The following is a 23,962-nucleotide window of genomic DNA, read 5'->3' as shown; positions in this document are numbered from 1 at the left end:
GGTGGGGGGGGGGGGGGGTTACTGCCAGAAGGATTGCCTGCATGGGGATTACACTGTTACAGTGTTGAGAAAAACAGATGGGAACTTTGTATAGAGTTGAGGATGGTGCTAGAGTGAGGAGCATAAATTGTTTGGCAAATTCGGCAGACACGAGGCACCACCAGAAGTCTACATGATGGCCAGGCCACATGGGGTGGGAAAGGAAAAGTGAATCTGATCAGAGAAGCCATCTCCTGTAAGTCACTGGATGTAACTGCACTGTAATCACTTTTTTTTTTTTATTTAATTATTTCTTTATTGTTATTGTAAAATCGGAATACAGGAAAAACTGAAAATTCACATCATCTCACATATAGTACTGACAGCAAATAACTGACCATGGTATATAATACATTAACACATAGTCCTGAACATAGAAACCATACACAACCCCGCCCGCACCTACCCGCCCATCCCCGCCCGGATATGGTGACCGTGGTGAGAAAAACAAAAAAAACAAAAAACAAAACAAAAAGGTAACAACCAATTAGTTATCTCTTATCTCTCCATCTTCCCCAGATTTTATCAAAGGTCTTGAGTCGGTTTGTGACACTGTAATACTTCTTCTCATAGCTCATGACTTAACACGTCAGAGCTTCCCATTCTTTCACAGCTGGCGGCTCTTCCCTGATCCATGCTCTCATAATAATAACTTTAGCGATAGTTAGTACACGGAGTAATATCCACCAATCTTTTTCTGTCCCTTCTAATAGGCCCAATACAAGAAAAACAGGATTGAAAGGTATACTCTTTCCCAATTTGTTTTCAATAAGTTGAACAACGGGCCCCCAGAATCCCTGTAGTCGGGAACAATTCTAAATTGCAGAAGTCTGTAATTAGAATTTAGGGATGTAAGCGTAATATTTTTGTGAATCTGTGTCCACTCCACCTCTTTTTCCCATCTAACGTGATTTTTTCTATACAGCTCATCCCGATTAAAGTGTTCAATGCTTCGGTATAGTTTCCCTAATTCCCCAGCTTTATTACCTCTATAATAAATCAGTGCCTCAATTAAATAATATGTCTGAAGTATTCTTTATTCTAACTACACTCTAGTGCATGTGAAAGCTGATAGTAATAAAGTATGTGATTTATATTAATATTATATTCTTGTGTGAGAACATTTTTTCATTTTACCCCTGTCAATAACCTGATATAATTTAGTGATACCCCGGTTTACCCAAAACCTTTTGTCTATAATTTTATTCACCCCCACCAAATCAGGATTCCCCCATAATGGTGTGTATTTAGTCCCCGCTGATATCCCTGCATAGCCCCTGAATACAGCCCATGCTCTGCGCCACATTTTTATATGTGTAATTGTGCCTCTTTTGCCTGAATCAGCTTCATCCGTCTCCAAACAGCTCCATAAATCTAATTCAGGGATGCCAACCATTTCCCTTATTCTCTCACCCAAATCTGACTCCCCATGATGTATGATTTTCAAAATTTGAGAGCTGAGGATGGGACTAGAGTGAGAAGCATAAATTGTTTGGCAAATTCGGCAGACACGAGGCACCACCAGAAGTCTACATGATGGCCAGGCCAGATGGGGTGGGAAAGGAAAAGTGAATCTGATCAGAGAAGCCATCCCCTGTAAGTCACTGGATGTAACTGCACTGTAATCACTTATTTTAGTTACCATCTTTGTCCACATAGCTTAGAGGAGGCAGCTTCAGAGATCATCCACTTAACTCTCCATATACCCTTCTCTATGCAACTGCCAGCAAGCAAAGTTATCTTCTCTGTTCACATAACTGATTACCACTGGCAGCAGAGTTAATCCTCCTCTCTCCATTCTCTATGTCACTGCTAGCAAGTTGCTGATACTGGGGGTCTATAATAAGCTGAGGGGGATTTACTGGGGTCTTTAATATGCTAGGTGCCTGATACTGGGATCTGTAATATGTTGGGTCCTTATAATGGGGGTGTATAATATGCTGGGGGGCTGATACTGGGGTCTGTAATATGCTGGGAGGGCTGATACTAGGGTCTGTAATATGCTGGGAGGGCTAATACTAAGGTCTATAATATACTTGGGACCTGATACTGAGGTCTATAATATGCTGGGGACCTGATACTGAGGTCTATAATATGCTGGGAGGGCTGATACTGGGGTGTATAATATGCTGGAAGCCTGATACCGGGGTGTTGAATATGCTGGAAACCTGATACTGGGGTCTGTAATATGCTGGGAGGCCTAATACTGGGGTCTGTAATATACTGGGGGTCTGATACTGCAGTATGTAATATACTGGAGGTCTGATACTGGGGTCTGTAATATGCTGGGAGGCCTGATACTGGGGTCTGTAATATGCTGGGGACCTGATACTGGGGTCTGTAATATGCTGGGGACCTGATACTGGGGTCTGTAATATGCTGGGGGCCCGATACTGGGGTCTGTAATATGCTGGGAGGCCTAATACAGCCTTAGCACTTCAGGGATCCAGGAACGCAGGAGAATAAAAGCATTTTTCTACACTAATTGACATTGAGCTTCCATTAATGAGACAGTCACCCCCTTAATCTAGGCGGAAGATGGGGCCCATTTGCTGTGAAACCCGCATAGGTGACTTTGTGAACCAATGAAATTAAGCGAGAGCAAGAGGCGGGGTGGAAGTATTATTTTAAAGTCTATGGGCCTGTAAGGAAAACACTGCAGTAAATGCTGGGGACCTTTGTGACAGGTTGCTGATGTGAATACAGCCTTAAAGGGGGTGGTATCGCAAAGGAAAGGTAAAATCAGATAAATATATGTACAGGAGAACAAATGTGCAGTTTTTAGTGAAGTAACTTACATCACTGAGCTAGTTTTCTTCCCCACGTATCTATTTACTTCCTGGTTTCCTCTTTGAACTCTGACTCTGCGGTTGCCATGCAACAGTGCAGACACTTTCCCACAATCTCCCTTGAAATGAAAACCAACTGCCAGTACTAATGGCACAGATCTAGTGACGACTGAACTGAGCACGTGCGAGACAAGAAAGTGGATGCCCAGTGGGCCGTAACCTAGGGCAACAGATAATGAAATAAGGCAGCACAAAGGGGAGATAAGGGGGTCTATATCTTTCAAACAAAGGAAAATCTATGTAAATTTTCAGTATAGACATGGTCTTCTTTGTGAAAGCTTCCCCGAAGCTGGACATTGTAGGAGGTTGAAGGGAGGGGAGTGATGTTCTTTACATGGGACTGTCTGTTAGAGGAGGTTGAAGGGAGGGGAGTGATGTTCTTTACATGGGACTGTCTGTTAGAGGAGGTTAAACGGAAGGGACTGATGTTCTTTACATAGGTCTGTCTGTTAGAGGAGGTTGAAGGGAGGGGACTGATGTTCTTTACATGGGACTGTCTGTTAGAGGAGGCTGAAGAGAGGGGAGTGATATTCTTTACATTGGACTGTCTGTTAGAGGAGGTTGAAGAGAGGGGGGTGATGTTCTTTACATGGGACTGTCTGTTAGAGGAGTTTGAAAGGAGGGGAGTGATGTTCTTTACATGGGACTGTCTGTTAGAGGAGGCTGAAGGGAGGGGAGTGATGTTCTTTACATGGGACTGTCTGTTAGAGGAGGCTGAAGGGAGGGGAGTGATGTTCTTTACATAGGACTGTCTGTTAGAGGAGGTTGAAGGGAGGGGAGTGATGTTCTTTACATGGGACTGTCTGTTAGAGGAGGCTGAAGGGAGGGGAGTGATGTTCTTTACATAGGACTGTGTTAGAGGAGGGGGAAGGGAGTGATGTTCTTTACATAGGACTGTCTGTTAGAGGAGGTTGACGGAAGTGATGTTCTTTGCATGTGACTGTTTATACAGGTGCTGGTTCTTGGCGCTGTACCCGCAGGCTTTAAGATAAATCTATGATATGTTCTGTTCTCTCCATCATGGCCCAGTACAACCCTAGTGGGGTAGAAAAGTCCAGCAGGGTTCCTGGCCGTCACTGCACATTGCTGGAGACAGTCCTGTATTCTTCCCTATCAAAAATTCCATCTATGTGAGCAGCAGTGCTGTCCAGGCACAGTAACACTCTACTGAGCTTCAGGCGCAGGTTCCCTATACAATGGGGCAGGTGTCAGGGGAAACAAGATAGTTCCCACTCTGGTGGTATATCAAGAGAATTTGATGGTGTTTTATGAAGATTACGTCAGACTTACTACAGACACCTGTATGTTTGGCAAGGTCACCCATGTGAAACCTTTGCTGCTTAAGGCCGGGTTCACAAGTACTGTTTTCCTGCCCATTCACTTCAATGAAAAGACATATTTGCAGCGGGATTTGCGGGACTTGCAGCGCACTGATTAACTGATCGCTGAGGGACGCCGGGAGCCCCGAATCAAGATGGAGGGTGGAGCAGGTAATGTATGCTCCTGGGCCGCGGGGGTTAATGGCGCTGGGCCGCACAGTGTTCCATGTTCACTGCCCAAAGATATCTTTCACCATATGTAAAAAATAACATGAGTAATAACTCACAGGGGTTGATGGTTGGGACATCAAATACTCCACCGCTACTACACAATAGGATATGGATGCAGCCAGCTTTATTAGTCAATGCACAATGAACAATACATACTATACTATTATACTATACAAACAATGCACAAAATAAGCCCTGGCCGCTTGGGCTCTAACATTTAGCTACCACTGCATCCTACCCCAAGCACTCAGCATAACTCCGACCCCACATGTGTCACCTCACACTCTTTCCGGTTTCGATTCAGAGGCCAAGAAACCCCAGTGCTGCATAGACTCCAACTACATGGTCCATCTCTCCACACGTCCTGTTAGTACACCACTCTAGACTGGGGGGCTCCACCCTCTTAGGTGGTTCTTACTGTAATTTTTTTTTATATATGTTTTTGTTCTTAAAGTAGAAGTTCGGGCAAAAGCATTTTTTAATATGTTATTATTTAGGGAAAGTTAGACAAATTCCTAATATACATTAATTATGCGAAACGCACATTTACTGCTATTTCCCTTAATTTAGTAGATCATGGAGACTTCAAAATCTCAGAAATACCGTGACGTCACGAATCAAGGTGTAATTCCAATGGAGTGTCCAGCAGCGGGCGCACTATATATAGAAGTCAATGAGTACCATTGACTTCTATACATAGTGCGCCCCCTGCTGGACACTCCATTGGAATCAATGGCTGTCTATGGAACAGGTGAGTCTGCACACTGTACTACTCCCCCATCATCTGTTCATAGTATGAGCAGATGATGGGGGAGTAGTACCAGGGCTCTCCCATTTATATAAGGATTGTCTTCAAAAGCAGCGTCCTAAAACATGTACAGCGTCGGGATCCATTGTGTAATTCTCTCCTCGCTATTATGCACAGTATTCCTCCCAGCTCTTCCACAGCTCCATAGGGTCAGAGGCAATAATATAATATTTATAGGATAAAGACACATGGAATATTCTATGTACATAACTGATTATTCAGTAAACATCTCCCACATTCTGAACATAAAAATGGCTTATCCCTTGTGTGAATTCTCTGATGTTCAAAAAGACACAAAAAAACATTTCTTCCATTCTGGGCAGGCAAATAGTTTCTCTCCTAAGTGAGTTCATAGGTTAGGTTAGGTTAAAACATTTCCACCACTCTGAATGTGAATATGGTTTCTGGCTTGTGTGAGCTTTTTGATGCTTAACAAAATGTGATTTTGAAAAACATTTATCACATTCTGAACACAAATATGGCTTTTACCCTATGTGAAATCTCTGGTGTTTAACAAGAGTTCTTTGCTGAGAAACATTTCCCACATTCTGCGCATGAAATGGCTTTTCTTTTGCATGAGTTGTTTGATGTTTGACAAGATGCGATTTCCGAGTAAAATATTTGCCACATTCTGAACATAAAAATGACTTCTGGCCTGTGTGAGATATTTGATGTTCAACAAGACGTGATTTTCTAGTAAAACTTTTCCCACATTCTGGGCATGAAAATGGCCTCTCCCCTGTGTGAGTTCTTTGATGTATAACAAGAGTTGATTTAGAGATAAAACCTTTGCCACATTCTAAACACGAAAATGGCTTCTCCCCTGTGTGAGTCATCTGATGTCGGACAAGATGCAGTTTCTGACAAAAACATCTCCCACATTCTAAACATACATATGGCTTCTCTCCTGTGTGAGTCCTCTGATGGCAAGTAAGATCTGATCGCTTAGTAAAACATTTCCCACATTCTAAACAAGGAAACGGTTTCTCCCCTGTGTGAGTTCTTTGATGCTGAACAAGACAAAATTTCCGAGCAAAGCGTTTCCCACATTCTGAACATGAAAATGGCTTCTCTCCTGTGTGGGTTCTCTGATGACAAATAAGATCTGATCGCTGACAAAAACATTTGCCACATTCTGGACATGAAAATGGCTTCTTTCCTGTGTGAGTCCTTTCATGACAGACAAGTTCAAATCGTCGAGGAAAACATTTCCCACATTCTGCACATGAAAATGGCATGTCTGCTAAGTGAGCTGTTTGATACTGAGCAAGGTGTGAGTTCTCAATTAAAAATTGGTCATATTCTGAATATGAATCCGGTATTAGACCTTCTTGATGTACATTATCCATTTCTTGACCAATATCTTGGCTTATAGTCTGTGGTGAGTCAGAAGACAGAGTGTTTTTAAAAGAATCAGATGACAGATCTTCACTGTGAAGGGCAGAGGGTATATCTGGGATAATGACTTGTTCTCTGTAAGTATCTTGTGCGATCCCCTGATCAGCAGTTTCAAAATCTGAAGGCATCAGATGTCCTGAGTCCTTCATACAGTCATCTGCCAAGAATAAAACCTTATAAATAGGGCCTTGAAAATTATATTGATATTTTATAACATATCTGTCTAAAATGGAATTTTAAATTCCATAACAAGTAGTAACATTTTGGTATTACATCATTTCGGCCTCACCCTTTAGTTCCTGTGTTCTGTCTCTGAATTATCTAGGCCCCACCCCTCCACTTCCTGTGTTCTGTCTCTGCATTATCTAGGCCCCACCCTTCACTTCCTGTGTTCTGTCTCTGCATTATCTAGGCCCCACCTCCACTTCCTGTGTTCTGTCTCTGCATTATCTAGGCCCCACCCTTCACTTCCTGTGTTCTGTCTCTGCATCATCTTGGCCCCACCTCCTTCACTTCCTGTGTTCTGTCTCTGCATTATCAAGGCCCCACCCTTCGCATCCTGTGTTCTGTATCTGCATTATTCAGGCTCCACCCCCTTCCCTTCCTGTGTTCTGTCTCTGCATTACCTAGGCCCCATCCTTCACTTCCTGTTTTCTGTCTCTGCACTCTCTAGGCCCCAATCCCATTTCCTGTGCTCCATCTTGGTCTGTCTATCGCTAGAGATGGACTTCTCAAAGAATCGGCAGTGTCTCTGATTTATCTAGGCCCCACCCCCTTCACTTCCTGTGTTCTGTCTCTGCATTATCTAGGCCCTACCCTTCACTTCCTGTGTTCTGTCTTTGCATTATCTAGGCCCCACTCTTCCCTTCCTGTGTTCTGTATCTGCATTATTCAGGCCCCACCCCTTCACTTCATGTGTTCTGTCTCTGCATTATTCAGGCTCCACCCCTTTCACTTTCTGTGTTCTGTCTCTGCGTTATCTAGGCCCCACCCCTATTTCCTGTGCTCCATCTTGGTCTATCGCTAGAGATGGACTTATCAAAGAACTGGCAGTGGACAGCATATAAAAACAAAGTGAGACACCAAGTGACCAAGACTTTACAGCTTTTTTCTAGAGTAAGGAGTCATTTTTGCTAACTTGAAGTAATTTAGTGATTTATTACTTATAATGTTATCTATACAAGGGAGTAAATTTTGAAATGACACAGACCGTAAAGAATAGTTACAGACGCTCACTGAGGAGAATGTGTGAGTGTTCTCTGCATTTAGTGGTCACTACTTACCTGGGCAGTTACCTGTAGTGATGTCCTCCTTATACTGCTCATCACTGCTGTCATCTGTCTCTTCTTTTACAATCATAGCTGTAGCATTAATAGAGTCCAGATCCTTCCCTGTAGCGATTTCCTTTTTACACTTCTCATCACTGCTTACATTTGTCTCTTTTTTTACAATCATGTCTATAGCGTGGATATAGTTCTGATTCATAAACTATGAAAGAGATATTGTAAAATTACATGAAAATAATAAGTTGTCATGTAATGTCTATGGTTGGCTTTATCCGCCATCTCCACCTTCCTCATTACACAAGTATAACCCATATAATACTGTAGGATGAACCCAGACTGAGAGCAAGAGCCTCACATGTACACATCATAGGGAACATCTCCATCTACCTGATCCTGATCCTGTGGGAGAAGAGGACGGGGACATCTCTCTGGTGCTGTTCTCTTACTGGATCTGACTGGAGAGAACACATACAGAGACTGAATTCATTCTTTCCATCCAGATAATACAGAGAGGAGGTGTGTATATAGTCCTGTCTATTACCTGCTGATGGGAGGGGCTGCTGATCCTCCAGCATCACATCCTTGTACTGATCCTTGTGTCCTTCTACATACTCCCACTCCTCCATGGAGAAATAGACCGCCACGTCCTGACACCTTATAGGAACCTGACACACACAATGATCACACAGTCATCCCCCCCACCCCTCCAGTGGTGTTACTGTATAATGTCCCAGCATTCCCAGCAGCCACAGTCTCACCTCTCCACTCAGCAGCTCCACCATCTTGTTGGTGACTTCTAGGATCTTCTCTTCCTCCATTTCCTCATGTATCAGGGGCCCCGGGATTGGGCTCAGGGTTCTTCCCCATCCTTCACACCCAGGGGCCCCACAGCGCCCACTAGAGGACTTCTTCACTACTGTGTAATCCTGTGTATGGAGAGACACATTACTATCACTCCATCCATTCCCAGAATCCCTCACCTCTCCAGTCCTATCCATCTGTTATTCCATAGATAACAATGATGTCATGATGACATCACTCCCAGAATCCCTCACCTCCCCAGTCCTATCCATCTGTTATTCCATAGATAAGAATGATGTCATGATGACATCACTCCCAGAATCCCTCACCTCTCCAGTCCTATCCATCTGTTATTCCATAGATAAGAATGATGTCATGATGACATCACTCCCAGAATCCCTCACCTCCCCAGTAAGCAGGAAGAGTATGTGTAGGGTGAGGGTTATTATCCTCTCGGCCATCTTGTTCCTGTCTCTCTCCATCGTATACAGAAGATATCAGCAGAGGATCCTGGAGTGTTGGGAGATGAATGGAGAGAATAATGTACAATATAGAATAAAGGTTGCAAGTAAAAATGACAACTTGTTCTGCAAAAAAAAAAAAAAAAGCACCGTCAGGCGACATAAACAGACAAGGTGCGAATACAGGAGCTGTACAGGAGCCGTGTGCTTCCGCTGTGCTTCCAGGACCTGCCATGATGTCACAGTCATGTGATCAGTCACATGGAGGAGGAGGAGTCACATGATCAGGGGCTGCTGCTCAGTGTATGCAGGACTCTGCTGTGCTGGATGAGCTGAAGTGATGTGTATGCAGCAGAGCTGTGTGTGGAGCAGAGCTGTGTGTGTGTGATGTGTGTGGAGCAGAGCTGTCTGCAGGACAGGATGTGTGCAGGAGTGGGATATCAGGAGACAAATGAGGCACCGGTACCCAGTAGAAGCTTTTTCTAAGCAGAAGGCGGCAATTGTCCAGGCATAAAGATGAGCGAAGCAGGCGAAAATTTGTTTTAGCCTGGGTCGCGAATTTTGGCTTGGAGTCGATAATATTTGCGAATAAAATGCAAACGAATCTCATTAAAACGGCCAAACTATAGTAGCTACAATACTGGGAGTATTAGAGTACCAATTTCTTCAACAGAGGTGGTTTTTACAGTGTCAAAAATTGAAAAATGAAAATTTTTAAAAATGTCAATCAGCCTGTCAATCATTAAATTTCCACCATGGACAGTGGACCTTGGTGGAACATGTTCCAATCCCCCTTTAAGTACCCTTTCACCTCCCCTTGTATCCCATCAGTTCAAAGAATTTATGCAACAATGGGAAGCACTGCATCAACAGCATGCAACTAATTTAATGTGTTTAATACTGCAACAAAATGAAGTGGAATATATAAAAATCACCAATGAATTATGTAGGGCGAAAATTGAACTCCGTACAAGACTCTCAGAGGAGGAATTCAAAAACTTCATAAAAAAGATGGATCAAAAAACTAAGTAAATTACAACTGGAAATAAAAGAACAAAAAAAAGACAAATTTTGAAGGGATAAACAAGATTATGAAACGGGCAAAGCATTTATGCGACAGAACAATAACAATTTAAGAAAAAATGGAATGCAAAAAATCACGGAAATAAACAGGAATACAAAAAACGCACCACAGATTTCTGGACTACAGATTCAGATTCATCATCAAATGAGGAAGCTGAACGCAAAATATTAAATAAAATCTCAAAAGATACTTACCAAAGGGATCAAGAAGGAGAGGAAAACCAGGCTAATTCATCAACCTCAAAGAATACCTATGGAGAAAAACAACAAAAAAAACCCTTTAGGCGAAAAATCAGAAGAGGTAGGGGGTGCAAGAGAAAAAACATACGGAACGAAGAGAAAAACAGTAACTTGGCGCAAGTAACTGAGCAAGGAACAATTAAGGAGTCTCCACTGGTAGTGAATCTTACAAATATAGACTTAAATGAAGACGTTCTAGCCTGTTTAAATAAGGGCTTAAACTTTTGTTTACCTGAGCAATTTAATGCAGTGGACTTTGAAATCGATTTGTTTAAAGCCCTTAGAAAATTACAATTAAAAAAGTTTTTTTCTACTGTACCATCTAGACCACAAACTGTGCCCCTCGAGGGAGATGTGCCTACTAATCCTGGTCAATTAGGCTTTTTCCTAGCAGGTGCAGAATCGAGCACGGATATAACGGTCCTATCTACATTAATGGACCTGGCTAATGGAGAAATGGAAAGGAACACAGATCTGGCGGATGAGGAATCTCCGGTATTTACAGGTGGAGTAAAATCTAACTTTTGTCCTCCTATACCAACAGGAAGCAATTTAGATGTGTTTAGGAATAAGGTTTTAGAGGACATTAAGGCACTCATATACCCAAATACACATCCCAATCTAACTGAAAAAGAACAAAAAGCATTGCAGTGGTTACAGCGATGGGAAGATTTAATAATCAAAAAAGCTGATAAAGGGGGAAATATAGTTATTATGAAAAAGAAGGACTATTTTTCTGAAGCCATTAGACAACTGGAAGATAAGGCAACTTACTCTAAAGTCAGTTATAACTAGGGCTGGGCGGTATACCGTCAAAATACCGATACCGTCTCTGGCGTCGGTTAACCGACCTCAACTTTGCCAGGACGGTATCTGCGGTATTTTTACTATTTTCCTACCTGAGCCCTAAGCGCTGCACAGGCCGGAGGAAGCCTCCTATGTGCAGTCTGTGCAGGGATGCACGGACTGCACATAGGAGACCAGCACCGTGTGTCAGAGCGCCCCTGCCATCCTCCCCCGTCCGGCCGGCACAGCGGGTCCCCACTCACCCCACATGGCAGAGCAGCCCCCGGCCAGCCGGCACAGCGGGTCCCCACTCACCCCACATGGCAGAGCAGCCCCCGGCCGGCCGGCACAGCGGGTCCCCACTCACCCCACATGGCAGAGCAGCCCCCGGCCGGCCGGCACAGCGGGTCCCCACTCACCCCACATGGCAGAGCAGCCCCCGGCTGGCACAGTTGACCCCAACTCGCCCGCCACAGCAGAGCAGACCCCAGTTGTCCGATGCGGCCCTTCATGTCCCGTGGATACCACACGGAGCGCTGCGCCACTCAGCCCGGTCCCATAGTCCACACGTGTTCTGCCCTCCCTACATGATCAGATCCTTGTCTGTTCCTAGCTTGTTTAGTGCCAGTAGAGCCATCCTGCCCCAGTCTAGCTTACAGAGCATTGTCTACACTGGATACAAACAGCCTGGACACCAGACTGATACATTGTTCATAGCTAGTCCTGCTCTCAGCTGTATCCAGTGTAGACAATGCTCTGTGAGCTCTACAGACTGATACATTGTACATAGCTAGTCTTGCTCTGTATCCAGTGTAGACAATGCTCTGTGAGCTCCAGACTGATACATTGTACATGGCTAGTCCTGCTCTCAGCTGTATCCAGTGTAGACAATGCTCTGTGAGCTCCAGACTGATACATTGTACGTAGCTAGTCCTGCTCCCAGCTGTATGCAGTGTAGACAATGCTCTGTGAGCTCCAGACTGATACATTGTACATAGCTAGTCCTGCTCTGTATCCAGTGTAGACAATGCTCTGTGAGCCCCAGACTGATACATTGTACATAGCTAGTCCTGCTCTCAGCTGTATCCAGTGTAGACAATGCTCTGTGAGCTCCAGACTGATACATTGTACATAGCTAGTCCTGCGCTCAGCTGTATCCAGTGTAGACAATGCTCTGTAAGCTCCAGACTGATACATTGTACATAGCTAGTCCTGCTCTGTATCCAGTGTAGACAATGCTCTGTGAGCCCCAGACTGATACATTGTACATAGCTAGTCCTGCTCCCAGCTGTATCCAGTGTAGACAATGCTCTGTGAGCTCCAGACTGATACATTGTACATAGCTAGTCCTGCTCCCAGCTGTATACAGTGTAGACAATGCTCTGTGAGCTCCAGACTGATACATTGTACATAGCTAGTCCTGCTCCCAGCTGTATACAGTGTAGACAATGCTCTGTGAGCTCCAGACTGATACATTGTACATAGCTAGTCCTGCTCTCAGCTGTATTCAGTGTAGACAATGCTCTGTGAGCTCCAGACTGATACATTGTACATAGCTAGTCCTGCGCTCAGCTGTATCCAGTGTAGACAATGCTCTGTATACCTGTGTATACACGTCCTGTATTGTGTACATAGCTATATACCTCTGTGTACACATTCTGTAGTGGCTGTATACCTGTATATACACATCCTGTAGTGGCTGTATACCTGTCTATACATGTTCTGTAGTGTGTACATAGCGTTGGTTGCTGCTCAGTTAATTTTTATTATTTTTTTTTACGTTATTGAAACTAAATATTGCGTTTGGCACAACCAAGTGGGTGTGGCTTGTAAAAGGGGCGTGTCATAATTATCGCTCAATTATCGTTACCGCAGTTATATGTACGATAAACCGCGATATAGATTTAAGCCATTATCGCCCAGCCCTAGTTATAACCCTACCCCGAAAATCAGAAATAAATTAACCACGTTACTAAGACGCGCTGTAGAACGAGGCATTCTATCAAAAAATAAAGCTGATAAATTGCTTCCATTGTATACAAAAAAACCCACCTGGTACCACATTCCCAAGGTCCACAATGGAGTAATCCCTCCCCCTGGACGCCCATTAGTGTCCTCCATAGGGTCCATTTCTGAACCACTATCTAAATATCTTGATTGGCTACTTAGGCCATTACTGAAACAAATCCCTGCTTTAGTCAAGGACACAAATGAATTTTTAAGGGTGTTAGCTAATTTCGGCTGTAATGAGAATACCCTATTGTGTACTATAGATGTGGAGAGTCTATATACTCGGATTCCCCATACCAAGGGAGTAGAAGCTATCCGGCACCTGCTACAGAATACGGACCACAGTCAAGAACTCACTGACTTTGTAAGTGATGCACTCTTTTTTTATTTTACAGAACAATGCTTTTGTTTTTTATGACCAGTGGTACATCCAATGCGAAGGCACGGCGATGGGCACGCCCATCGCGTGTACCTTCGCAAATCTCTATCTAGGGGTACTGGAAAGTGAACTAGTGTTCAATAGACATAATCCATTCACGTCCGCCATTATATTTACGTTTTGTGGACGATGTGTTCATCCTCTGGGACAATGGCGAATTTGAGTTCGCAGATTTTGTGAAATATCTAAATAATAATGATAAAAACATGAGGTTCACAAGTAAAGCAGACAAAAAACAAATGGAATTTCTAGATGTTCTGGTTACAGTGGAAAACGATAAATTAGAAACAAAAACCTACCGAAAACCCACAGCAACTAACGCTCTTCATTTTTCAAGCTACCATCCAAACCATACAAAGACTGCCGTACCCTACAGCCAATATCTTCGCCTACGTCGTATCAACAGCTCCGATGAGAATTATGCACAACAAGCAAAGGAGCTTACTGAAAGGTTTCTCAGCCGGGGATATCCTAAAGAGGTCCTAGATCCGGCAAACGATAGAGCTGCAAAACAGGTACGAAATGCCTTACTATATAACAATAAAAAAGTAAAAATAAAAATAATGAAATAACATCTAATGAGAGTTCAGAATTAAAACGATTTGCCTTTTCATTTAAATTTAGCCCAATGGCGGACGCAATGAAACACTCTATCCTTAAACACTGGGATATCATAGAGAATGATCCCATCCTAACGAAGCATTACAAAGGGAGACCATTGGTAACTTTTAAAAGATGTCACAATCTGAAAGATAAACTAGTGAGAAGTAAATATACCAATGTGAAAAAGCAATCTACTTGGCTAGATAATGCATGCCCGAAAGGAAACTTTCGATGTGGGAACTGTTCATGGTGTAAATTCTTTAACCCTGGAAAGTCCGTACAGATCGGTGGTGTAACATATACTATTAAAGAATTAATCTGTTGTCGCTCCTCCAATGTAGTATATGCTATTACCTGCAAATGCGGAGCCTTCTATGTGGGAAAAACCACCCGCCCTTTACACAGAAGATTTTATGAACATATAAGATCACTAAGGACAGAAAAAGGAGCACCAAGATTAATTGACCATGTAAAAAACGCACATGACGGGGATGTTAGTGTGTTACATTTTCAAGGACTGAAAAAGATAACCGCAAATTCAGAGACAGACACTAATAAACGCTTACTCCAAAGTGAAGCTCGTATAATATTGGAAACAAATGCACAAGGACCTTTAGGTCTAAATGACCGTATTGAACTAAATATGTTCATATAATGAAAATGTTACAGTAAATTATTTCTTGTATGCTGCTTTATAATAGGTGAATTGCCAATATTTGTTTTTAATCATTGTTGTTATGCTAAATATTTGGCAACGATACGTACCACGCATGCCCGGTTGAGATATTTAACCTAGCAGTGAGGGAGTGTCGTACGTCAGTAGAAGCGTGCTTACGCTCGCGAAACAGCTGTCACGTGGATTCACCGCATGGTGCTGGCGTCTAGGTCGCCTGAACAATATGGATCGTTTTTAATGTAACCTCAATAAAAGTCAAGTTTTATGGTGAGTGCCCTCCTATGTCTCTACTTTCCCATCAGTTCAAGTGGCACCAATATAAGTGCCAATTTAATTTTAATTTATTTAATTTTAATGTAGACGTACAGTGACCCAGTGTGGGCTGCAATCTGGTAACAGCTATTACCATTACCGTTATCAGCCTTCAGGAACGACTCAGGGGTCATGGTAGTGGCGATCCCAACAGGCTTTGATGAAGGCTGCAGCTCCCAGTAAGACCCAGTGGTCAGGCGAATGCTAGCCAGGCTGGTATTGTGAAAAAGTTCCTTCAAAATTTCAGCTCCACGGCAGTCAGTAGTCTATCCCGATGCAAGCACTCATCAGAAGGGTCCTCACTTAGTAGTGCCAACACCGATTTGTGCCAAGGGCAGGATGTTTCCTCTGCCCTGTGTACTGTCATGTCTCGGCCGCAAGTCAGCTTTGAAAGCGACTCCGTCCCTCCTCCCTGCCCTCTTCACCATTTTTTCTATTCCTCTGCGGTGAGGGAGGAGGGACAGAGAGGTGGTGCCAGCCTAATGCATACACAAACTAGGCCACGGCCATTTGACACAGGGCTGCAAGTTTAAAAGTTGTTTTTTAGGACAATAACTGCATCACCTGTCGAACGGACCCCAGAACAGATCTTGGATTAAAAGCAGCTATCTGAAGGTACAAGCGGTTTGGGGGGGGGGGGGGGTGTTGGGTCAGATTGTGGGTACAGAGTCGCTTTAGTCCGTCAGTAAGAGAGCTTCTGTCAAGCCTAGTGCTCCCCTAAGGATCTTTTGGAGGAATGTCAGGACAGCAATTGGAAGGCAGCTTTGTGCCTCCACTGGCTTATAAGCCACAAAGCAGCCAGGAGAACAAGGGAGGAGCAGCCTACGACAAAAGTACGGGATTGTACCTCATGCCGCTGGAAGGAGACGTTAGGAGAGGATAACTTTGTCCCAGACTACAATGATGATGTCGCAGACCCTACATGAAAACGTGGACCCCAAATGTCCTCATCATCATCTTTAGGGGATGAAGATGGATTTGTTCAACCGAGCCAGCGCCAGGTCCCATCCCCAGTTTATCGTTCCAGAGGCAAAAGTGGGAGGGGTACAGCGTCAGCTAGTCGACAGACTGGTGTTCAGGAAGGCTCAGGCCAGCCTGCTACAAAGAACCGCTCACTGATGTCAGTAGCATGGCAGTTTTTCTGTGTCAGTGGCGTAAAAACCATGGTGCTATCTGCAGCATCTGTGATCATAAAGTGGGTCAGGATTGTGTTTAAACCCAGGTACAACTTCTATGCAGCAGCAACTGGAACGCCACCACCAACAGCTGAAGCTACCATCGCGCGTCCCCATCTCTGCAATTCAGTGGTCAGCAGCCTCACTTGGAAGCAAGAGGTCAAGAACGTCTACATCTGCCTCTCCTGTGGGGACCAGTGGGAAAAAAACACTACTGAGACAACGCTCGCTGTCTGAAGCCATCACAATAAGACAGCACTACGCTAGCACCCACCCTACGGCAAAGATGATAAATGGAAGTGGCTAAGTTGATTGCCATGTATTTCTAATATTATAAATTTAAATTAAAAAATCTAAAAATAAATCATATCTGAACTTAAGAACAAAATAAAAATTAACAAATTACAATGAAACACACCATAGGTCCACCCTCACACTCATTCCTCGCCACTAATAACCTATACAATCTATATCTACAATATATCCACCAAAAAATGTAACTACCACTAACCATAACATATTAATGGTCCGTTTACATGATCAATTGTTTGACGATTTTAAAGCAACGATTTGGTTTTTATAACGATCAACGTTTAGACAAATAAATCGTAAGAAAAATTGTTAGAAAAATCGTTATTGCGATCGTTTTTAAGATCTCTTAAGCCCATCTCACACATAGGGTACTATTACACGGAACGATAATCGGCCGAATCGGCCCGATTCGGCCTATTATCGTTCCATGTAATAAATACAACAATCAGCCGATGACAACGATCATTGGCTGATCGTTGATATAGGTTTGGACCTATTTTCGTCGGGCGCCGACCGCGCACCGCTACGTGTAATAGCGGTGCGTGGCCGGCAACTGACGATATACATTACCTATCCACGTTCCAGGGCTGCTGCTGCGGTCTTCTTCTCCCCGGGTCCTGCGCACTCTAGCTTCAGAGTGTCCTGTCAACTGACAGGCCGCCCGGCCGATCACAGGCTGCGGCGGTCCCCTACTGTGATTTGCTGAGCGGCCTGTCAGCTGACAGGCCACTCTGAAGTTAGAGCGCAAGGGACCCGTACAGAAGAAGACCGCAGCAGCAGCCCTGGAACGTGGATAGGTAATGTATATAGTTAAGCAAGGGCTGCAAGGATATCAGTTACAATGTCCCTACAGCCCTTGTTTAACGATTATCGGGCTGTGTAATAGGTCCAGTAAACGAGCGACGATCTAGCAGATCGCTGCTCGTTTACAGGTATTATTGGGCCCCCATCAGCCCGTGTAATACCACCCATAGGGTAAATCTTTGAAAGACTGTTTACACAAAGAGATCGGCGAATTTTTAGCGAACGACCAACGGCGATTTGAAAACATGTTGAAAGATCACAATGAACGATTTCTCGATCGTCGCTTGATCATTCGCTGTGTTTACACGAGCCGATTATCGCTCAAATGCGATCGTTATTGCGAAAATTCGAACGATAATCGTTTCGTGTAAACGCACCATTAATGAACTATATACACTACTGTATACTCTTAACAGAAAAGCACAAGTTGCAATGTCAGCACCGCGTATGGTTCATGTGTTAGTCCCACGCTGTATTAGTTAGTTGGAAAGCATGAAGAGTATCTCTCGGACTTCAGGGCTAGTAAACACATGGGTTAGTAGAAAAACCTCCACACACTCTTCAGCTTAGGTTAAAACTTCATAATTTTTATTTCATTCATTGTGAATTCGTTTAAAAGGCGAATTTTAAACGAATGAAATAAATATTATGAAGTTTTAACCTGTTATCGCACTAATAGCGATTTCTTCCTCTTTGTGCGGTATCCAAATTATCAAATAATAGTATGAGCGCTCATACAGATTCACACAGACACCAATAGCAATTGGTATCAATGCAAAAGGATTCTGCTTTATTACACAAACAACAGTTCTTATACTAGTTATGACGTACAGGAAAAGGGTGGTTACATCATGGGTTAATACTGGCACAATTGGCTATTTGCCTACTCGGGAGGGTCTTATGCTGATGAGTTCCTAAGTTATGTGACACCCAGACAACTCGCTCCCCCCCCTCCCAACTCTTAAGAGAACAAAGACACATTCAAGTATATATATATAATGAATACCATATGGCAGTACGAGCTATACCTGAGTATACATATAGATATAGATATATATTTTTCAGACTATATCTCTCACAATTCCCTCCTTTTTGCGGACTGTAGGATCAATGAGAGAAGGCGAAGTGAGGTGCATACCCTCGCCCTAAATGACGCAGAGCTGGACTTTCCTATTTCTTCACCAGGTCCCCCCACAATCCTCTTGGGTATCGCCTTCCCATTGTCCTAACAGCCCCGCAATTATCAAAGATTATTAGTTTGTTTAAGGGCAGAGTTGCGCTCTTGTAATAATTGATCATAATAGTCTTTGTCTTTGATAGGGTTACTATTCATATACATGGTGTTTGAGGTCACTGATGTGTTGAATGTGTGTAAGACAAGTTTCCTGAGACAAGGAATGACACAACAACATATAAGGCTTAATATTACAAAGACAACAACAAGTGTGAGAACTAGGTTGGCTACTACATTGGACCAGCTTCCAAACCACTTTTCAAGCCATGAAGTAAAAGCATTATCAATTCCAGAGTTCTGAGCCAGTTCCTCTGATAAAGCTGTGAGTCCTTGTAATGCCTTTGTGATGCTTCCATCGGGGGCAGTGTTGTTGGGAATGAATGTGCAGCACGAAGCTCCGAACATCTTACAGACCCCTCCTTTTTCAGCTAAAATCATGTCGAGGGTCAGTCTGTTTTGCCAGGCCATCATTGAGGTGGAGCCTAGTTGTTCTGCAATTCCCTTGACAGCATCACGGGTGTAATTGACGAATCTCTGTTGATTATAATAGAGATAGTTAATCCAATCTACATTTTTATTAATGGCAATCATAGGAATGAGAGATTCAAACCCTGCTGCTATCTGGTTTCTGGCTTTAAACTCATCTGGAACTCCTCTAGGAACTCCTATTGCATCAATATAGACATGTGGGTCAAAGGATGTTGGGAGTGATCTCTTACTACGTTCGTGATTGACCTCATTCCATTTAGGTGGGGAAAATATCTGGAAAGGCATAAGTATCTTAACTAAGGCCCACTGGCCTACCCATTCTGTCTGCATCCTGGGTCGGAGTTTCAGGTCTTCCCAGGGTACGGAACTACACCAAAGCCCATATGATCTTCCTCCTTTACTGCAGGATATAATAATGCTAGGGTTTTACAACGTGGGGCCATCTCATTAATAGGAACAGTTTCAGAGTACATCTTAAGGATGCACTTGAGACCTTCAGGATCAGTAATATCATCTAATGGAAAAGGTACAGTTCCTAAATGGGGACGAGCTGCAGCACAGGCAATACAGTCAGATTTATCCTGAGAAAGGGCTGTATAACGTACCCATTCTACCCATAAGTTGGTATCGGAGAACCCAGTCTCGATGGCTAACTTATCTTCGTATTTAAGATTGCCCAAGTATTTAACACCAAATATTGGCAGAGGGGTAGGATTTGCCTGTGTATCCTTTCCCATTACCATTATCTTGAACTGACCTATGGGATCTTTGCCCTCTACCACTGCTCCTAGGACATAAGTCCCTGAATCCTCTTGAGTGGGATTTCTAATGGATAGGAGCAGAGGGTTACATCTGTCATACCTGCAGTTATCAGATGGGATTGCTTTTATGAGCGTCATTCTCTGCAATAGGTTTTCCCCTTTGTTAACTCTCGAGGTGGCTCCCGTTGGAGTATATCCCCAACTATTTGGACTAGTGTTCCATCCCACCAATCCCCACTTTCCACATGCCATAGAGTTTGGTTCTGTCACACATATATACTTGTCTGACCAGAGCCATGTATCCTTATTTATTTTGTCCTTTGGCCCACAGTCAACTACACTACAAAAGTCAAACCTAGCAGTTTTTGTTTCGTCTTGGTGGAACACAAAGGTAGGGATTTTATCAGTCTGAGGTTCTCCTTTTATAAAATACACAAAACATATCACCACATGCAGAACAGTTACGCCCCTGAAGATCATTCTGGTGACGGTTCAGGCACTTTCTTGCAATGGGATGCGTGGATCCAATTGGGTTTTCCTTCCAATTTGACAGCTGTGGCGGTGGTCAGCAGAACTTGGTGTGGACCTTCAAACTGTGGTTCTAGAGTTTTTCGGACGTGCTTTTTCACCACTACCCAATCTCCTGGCTGTAGAGAGTGGGTCGTCTCTACGCTGTCTGGATCTGGGAGGGAAGCAAACACTTGGGAACATATGTTAAACAATCGGTTTGTGAGACAGATAACATAGTCAGTAAGGTTACTATGCTGCATCTGGAGTTGTTGTGGAAAATAAAGCCCTAGCCTAGGGACATTTCCAAAGAGAATTTCATAAGGGCTGAGGCCTGTCTTTCGGTTAGGGGTATACCGAATGGAGAAGAGTGCTAGGGGTAGGCACTCTGTCCATGGCTTTTTCAGCTCAGCCATAGCTTTCTGCAGCTTAGATTTGATAGTTCCATTCAGTCTTTCTACTCTACTGCTACTTTGTGGATGGTAGGCTGTATGGAAGGCTTGCTCAACGCCCAGGGCCCCCATGATTTCTTTCATGACCTCCCCTGTGAAATGTGTACCACGGTCACTATCAATTGTCTCTGGGACCCCATAACGACAAATTATCTCGTTAATCAATTCCTTGGCAACAGATTTCGCAGTGGCTTTGGCCACTGGATATGCCTCTGGCCATCCCGAGAATAGGTCTACACACACTAGTACGTATTCAAGGGTCCCAACTTTGGGTAGTTGGATGAAGTCGATTTGTAGTCTTTGGAAAGGGAAATTGGGCCTGGGGGTGTGTCTTAAAGGTGTTTTTACAGTTTTTCCCACATTGTGATGGGCACAAATCATACAAGCTTGGGTAAACTTGGCTGCTGCAACACTAAATCCTGGGGCATACCAATATTTATTCACAAGATCAGACATTGCAGTCTTTGACAAGTGGGTGTTACCATGGGTGGCCTGAGCTATGACAGGAAACAGGGCACGGGGTAAACACAATTTCCTTTTTAGTTCCCATGCTCCCTCAGGATTCATCTTAGCTCCTTTCTCTTCCCACCCAGACTTTTCTTCCTTACTGGCTTGAGATTGCAATGTTTTAAGCATTTCAAAATCAACTGGCAGAGAAATGTCTTGTTGTACGGCTGCCATCCCTGCAGGGTCATGTCTGGGATTTTGTGCAGCAGCTTTCGCTGCCTGATCAGCCCGATGGTTCCCTCGAGCTTCAGGGGTTTTGTCCGAAGAGTGGCCTTTGACCTTAACAATGGCCACCTTCTTTGGCAACAGCAAAGCATCCATTAGGGCCTTTACACCCTTGCTATTTTTAATTGGCTTGCCATTTGCTGTGAGAAAGTCTCTAGCCCTCCAGATGGGACCATAATCATGGGCAATCCCAAACCCATATCTGAAATCAGTAAATATGTTAGCAGTTTTTCCCTCTGCATATCTGCAGGCCTCTTCCAAAGCCTTGAGTTCGGCCTCTTGTGCAGACATATGAGGAGGCAGGGGTTCTGCCTTGACGAGTTCATGTTGGGTAACAACTGCGTACCCCGTATAAAATTTTCCCTGGACACCATACCGCGATCCATCCACAAAGAGCTCCATTTCTGGGTTTTCTAGGGGGGGTGTCTACCACATGATCAAACCCTGCTGTCTCTTGGGACATTAACTGGAGACAGTCATGTGACTCCTCTGAGTCAGGAAGATACTGTGCTAGGTGACTCATACTACTACTCCCTCCCCCCCCCAGAGGCAGCAGAGTAGCCGGGTTCAGGGTTGTGCATCTTTGAATGGTGACATTTGGTGGCATAAGGAGTGCACATTGAAGTCTAAGGTGCCGGGCAGTGGAGAGGTGCTTGGGCTGCACTTGCGTTAGAATGGCAGTGATGTCATGTGGGGCAAGTACTGTAACAGGGTAGTTCAGTACAATGTCAGAGCTTTTATCAAGCATGAGGTGTACAGCTGCAACAGCACGGACACAAGACGGAGCTCCTCTAGCTACTGGGTCAAGTCTGGCAGAGTAATAGGCCACAGGACGTTGTTTGCCTGCCCTTGCTTGAGTGAGGACAGCTGAGGCGTGGCCAAGAGACTCAATAGTGTAATAGAGTCTGAAAGACTTGCATAGATAATAGAGACACAGCATGTGACTCTGCATTTGCAACTCCCTATGGGCGTTCCATTTGCTGAGAGCGTCCATTTGTTTCCTCCTCTCTGGGGCGGAGAGGTACACGACACTCACGCCTAAAATGTCCATATCTGCCACAGTTGAAACACCTACTCCTGCGTCTAAATATTCCTCCCTTTCCCTCTTCTGGGTGGAGCTGATAAGCAGCCACACCCGCTCTAGGTCTTTTGGTGAATTCTACTTCCACTCCTTTAGCAACTTGCAACAGAATAGGAGGTTGTAGAGACCTCCACTCAGGTCTGGCCAATACCAAACCTTTACGAATGTTTTCTCTAAGACCCTCTACAAAAGCAGCAGTCAAAATTCTACCGTGCATCTCTGAGGTATTTTCAAAGCCCAAATCCATCCATCTCTGCTGCAGTCTAGTATAAAACTTCTCCACACTCTCTGTCTTGTCTTGTTGCATATCAGACAAGGTGGCTGACTGATCTGCTAGCCTCTTCCTCCCCCACTCAGTAAGTCTAACCCAACTCCTCTGGATTAGGAATTCTGCTCATTATTGCTAGCATCTCACTAGGGGACCAAGGGTGATAGGCAGGCTCAGCAGGATGATCATTTGGTCCCCTAAGGGGGCCAATCCCATAACTTGGTTGTTGGGATGTGCGCCAAAAAGGATTTGATCTAGATTTGTTTGGCGCAGATAATGTTCCCTCGGACCTAAAATCTCTATCTTCCAAAACCATTGCTGCACTTTCCTGTGACTGTGGTGCACTTCTATCTGAATAGGGTAGAAGTGATGGGGGATTACTATATTCAAGGGGTGCATCAGAGGCACCTCCCGTTGTCATTATAGGTGCAGCTGCAGTAGGCATACTTGGTTTTGGTGGTACATATAATTGGGAAGAATTATTTGCACATACACTAGGGTAAAGGCCAGTACTGGGGGAGATAGCTAGACTTAGCCAACTTTTGGGTGTAGTACATTTACAACAAATCTCTCCTTTGTCTACAACTACACTCCCAACCCCCACCATATAGGGGTGGAGCAGTATGCACTATAGAAGGTATACCATTTGGAACTAAAGTTGGGGAATGAAGGGGTTTTTGGATTGGAATGTTTTACACGATGGAGGGAGTTCCTGTTGAAAGAGCATTACACACGGTGGTGGGGGCTGCCCCACCCTGTGCTGAAGAGCTAACACTCTCTTTGTTCTCAGACATCTTCTCATATAA

At 44.0% G+C, this 23,962-nt stretch overlaps 4 protein-coding genes across 5 annotated transcripts in view; 1 reads left to right on the top strand and 3 right to left on the bottom strand.

Annotated features, from left to right (window-relative positions):
* Nucleotides 1-8,969, bottom strand: part of LOC138786713 (zinc finger protein 585A-like) — a 73,934-nt gene extending 64,965 nt beyond the window's left edge. The window contains exons 1-3 of the mRNA XM_069963711.1: nt 8,689-8,969; nt 8,472-8,595; nt 8,318-8,385 (exon numbers count right to left, since the gene is read on the bottom strand). Coding sequence (XP_069819812.1) covers nt 8,318-8,385; nt 8,472-8,595; nt 8,689-8,928 — 432 coding nt within the window. The 5' untranslated portion in view covers nt 8,929-8,969. The remainder of the gene's footprint in view (nt 1-8,317; nt 8,386-8,471; nt 8,596-8,688) is intronic.
* The window catches only part of LOC138786767 (zinc finger protein OZF-like), a 419,299-nt gene that overhangs the window by 5,574 nt on the left and 389,763 nt on the right, over nt 1-23,962 (bottom strand). The window contains exon 1 of one of the 2 annotated variants that reach the window (XM_069963806.1): nt 2,838-2,950. The exons of the other annotated variant lie outside the window; for it this stretch is intronic. The gene's annotated coding sequence lies outside the window, so the exon portion shown is untranslated. Of the gene's footprint in view, nt 1-2,837; nt 2,951-23,962 lie in introns of those variants that run through there. 2 annotated transcript variants of the gene reach the window in all.
* Nucleotides 1-23,962, top strand: part of DDX4 (DEAD-box helicase 4) — an 88,637-nt gene that overhangs the window by 7,110 nt on the left and 57,565 nt on the right. The gene's annotated exons all lie outside the window — the stretch shown is intronic.
* On the bottom strand, nt 4,546-8,319 carry LOC138786773 (histone-lysine N-methyltransferase PRDM9-like). The gene is made up of 2 exons (XM_069963815.1): nt 7,928-8,319; nt 4,546-6,801 (listed from the first exon to the last, which is right to left on the bottom strand). Exons 1-2 carry the CDS (start codon nt 8,127-8,129, stop codon nt 5,732-5,734), a joined length of 1,272 nt encoding a protein of 423 aa, XP_069819916.1. The 5' UTR covers nt 8,130-8,319; the 3' UTR covers nt 4,546-5,731.

This window comes from Dendropsophus ebraccatus, chromosome 3 (assembly GCF_027789765.1).
Source record: "Dendropsophus ebraccatus isolate aDenEbr1 chromosome 3, aDenEbr1.pat, whole genome shotgun sequence".
Taxonomy (NCBI): Eukaryota; Metazoa; Chordata; class Amphibia; order Anura; family Hylidae; genus Dendropsophus; species Dendropsophus ebraccatus.
Note: the sequence above shows the minus strand (reverse complement) of the source record. Positions and strands in the feature narration are given on the sequence as shown.

What these genes read in the sequence shown, in the direction of transcription:
- LOC138786773 (XM_069963815.1), bottom strand. Translation starts at nt 8,129, where the DNA reads ATGAATCAGAACTATATCCACGCTATAGACATGATTGTAAAAAAAGAG. An exon ending in CACTACAGGTAACTGCCCAG is followed by an intron (nt 6,802 to 7,927) that starts GTAAGTAGTGAC and finishes TATTCTTGGCAG; the next exon opens with ATGACTGTATGAAGGACTCA.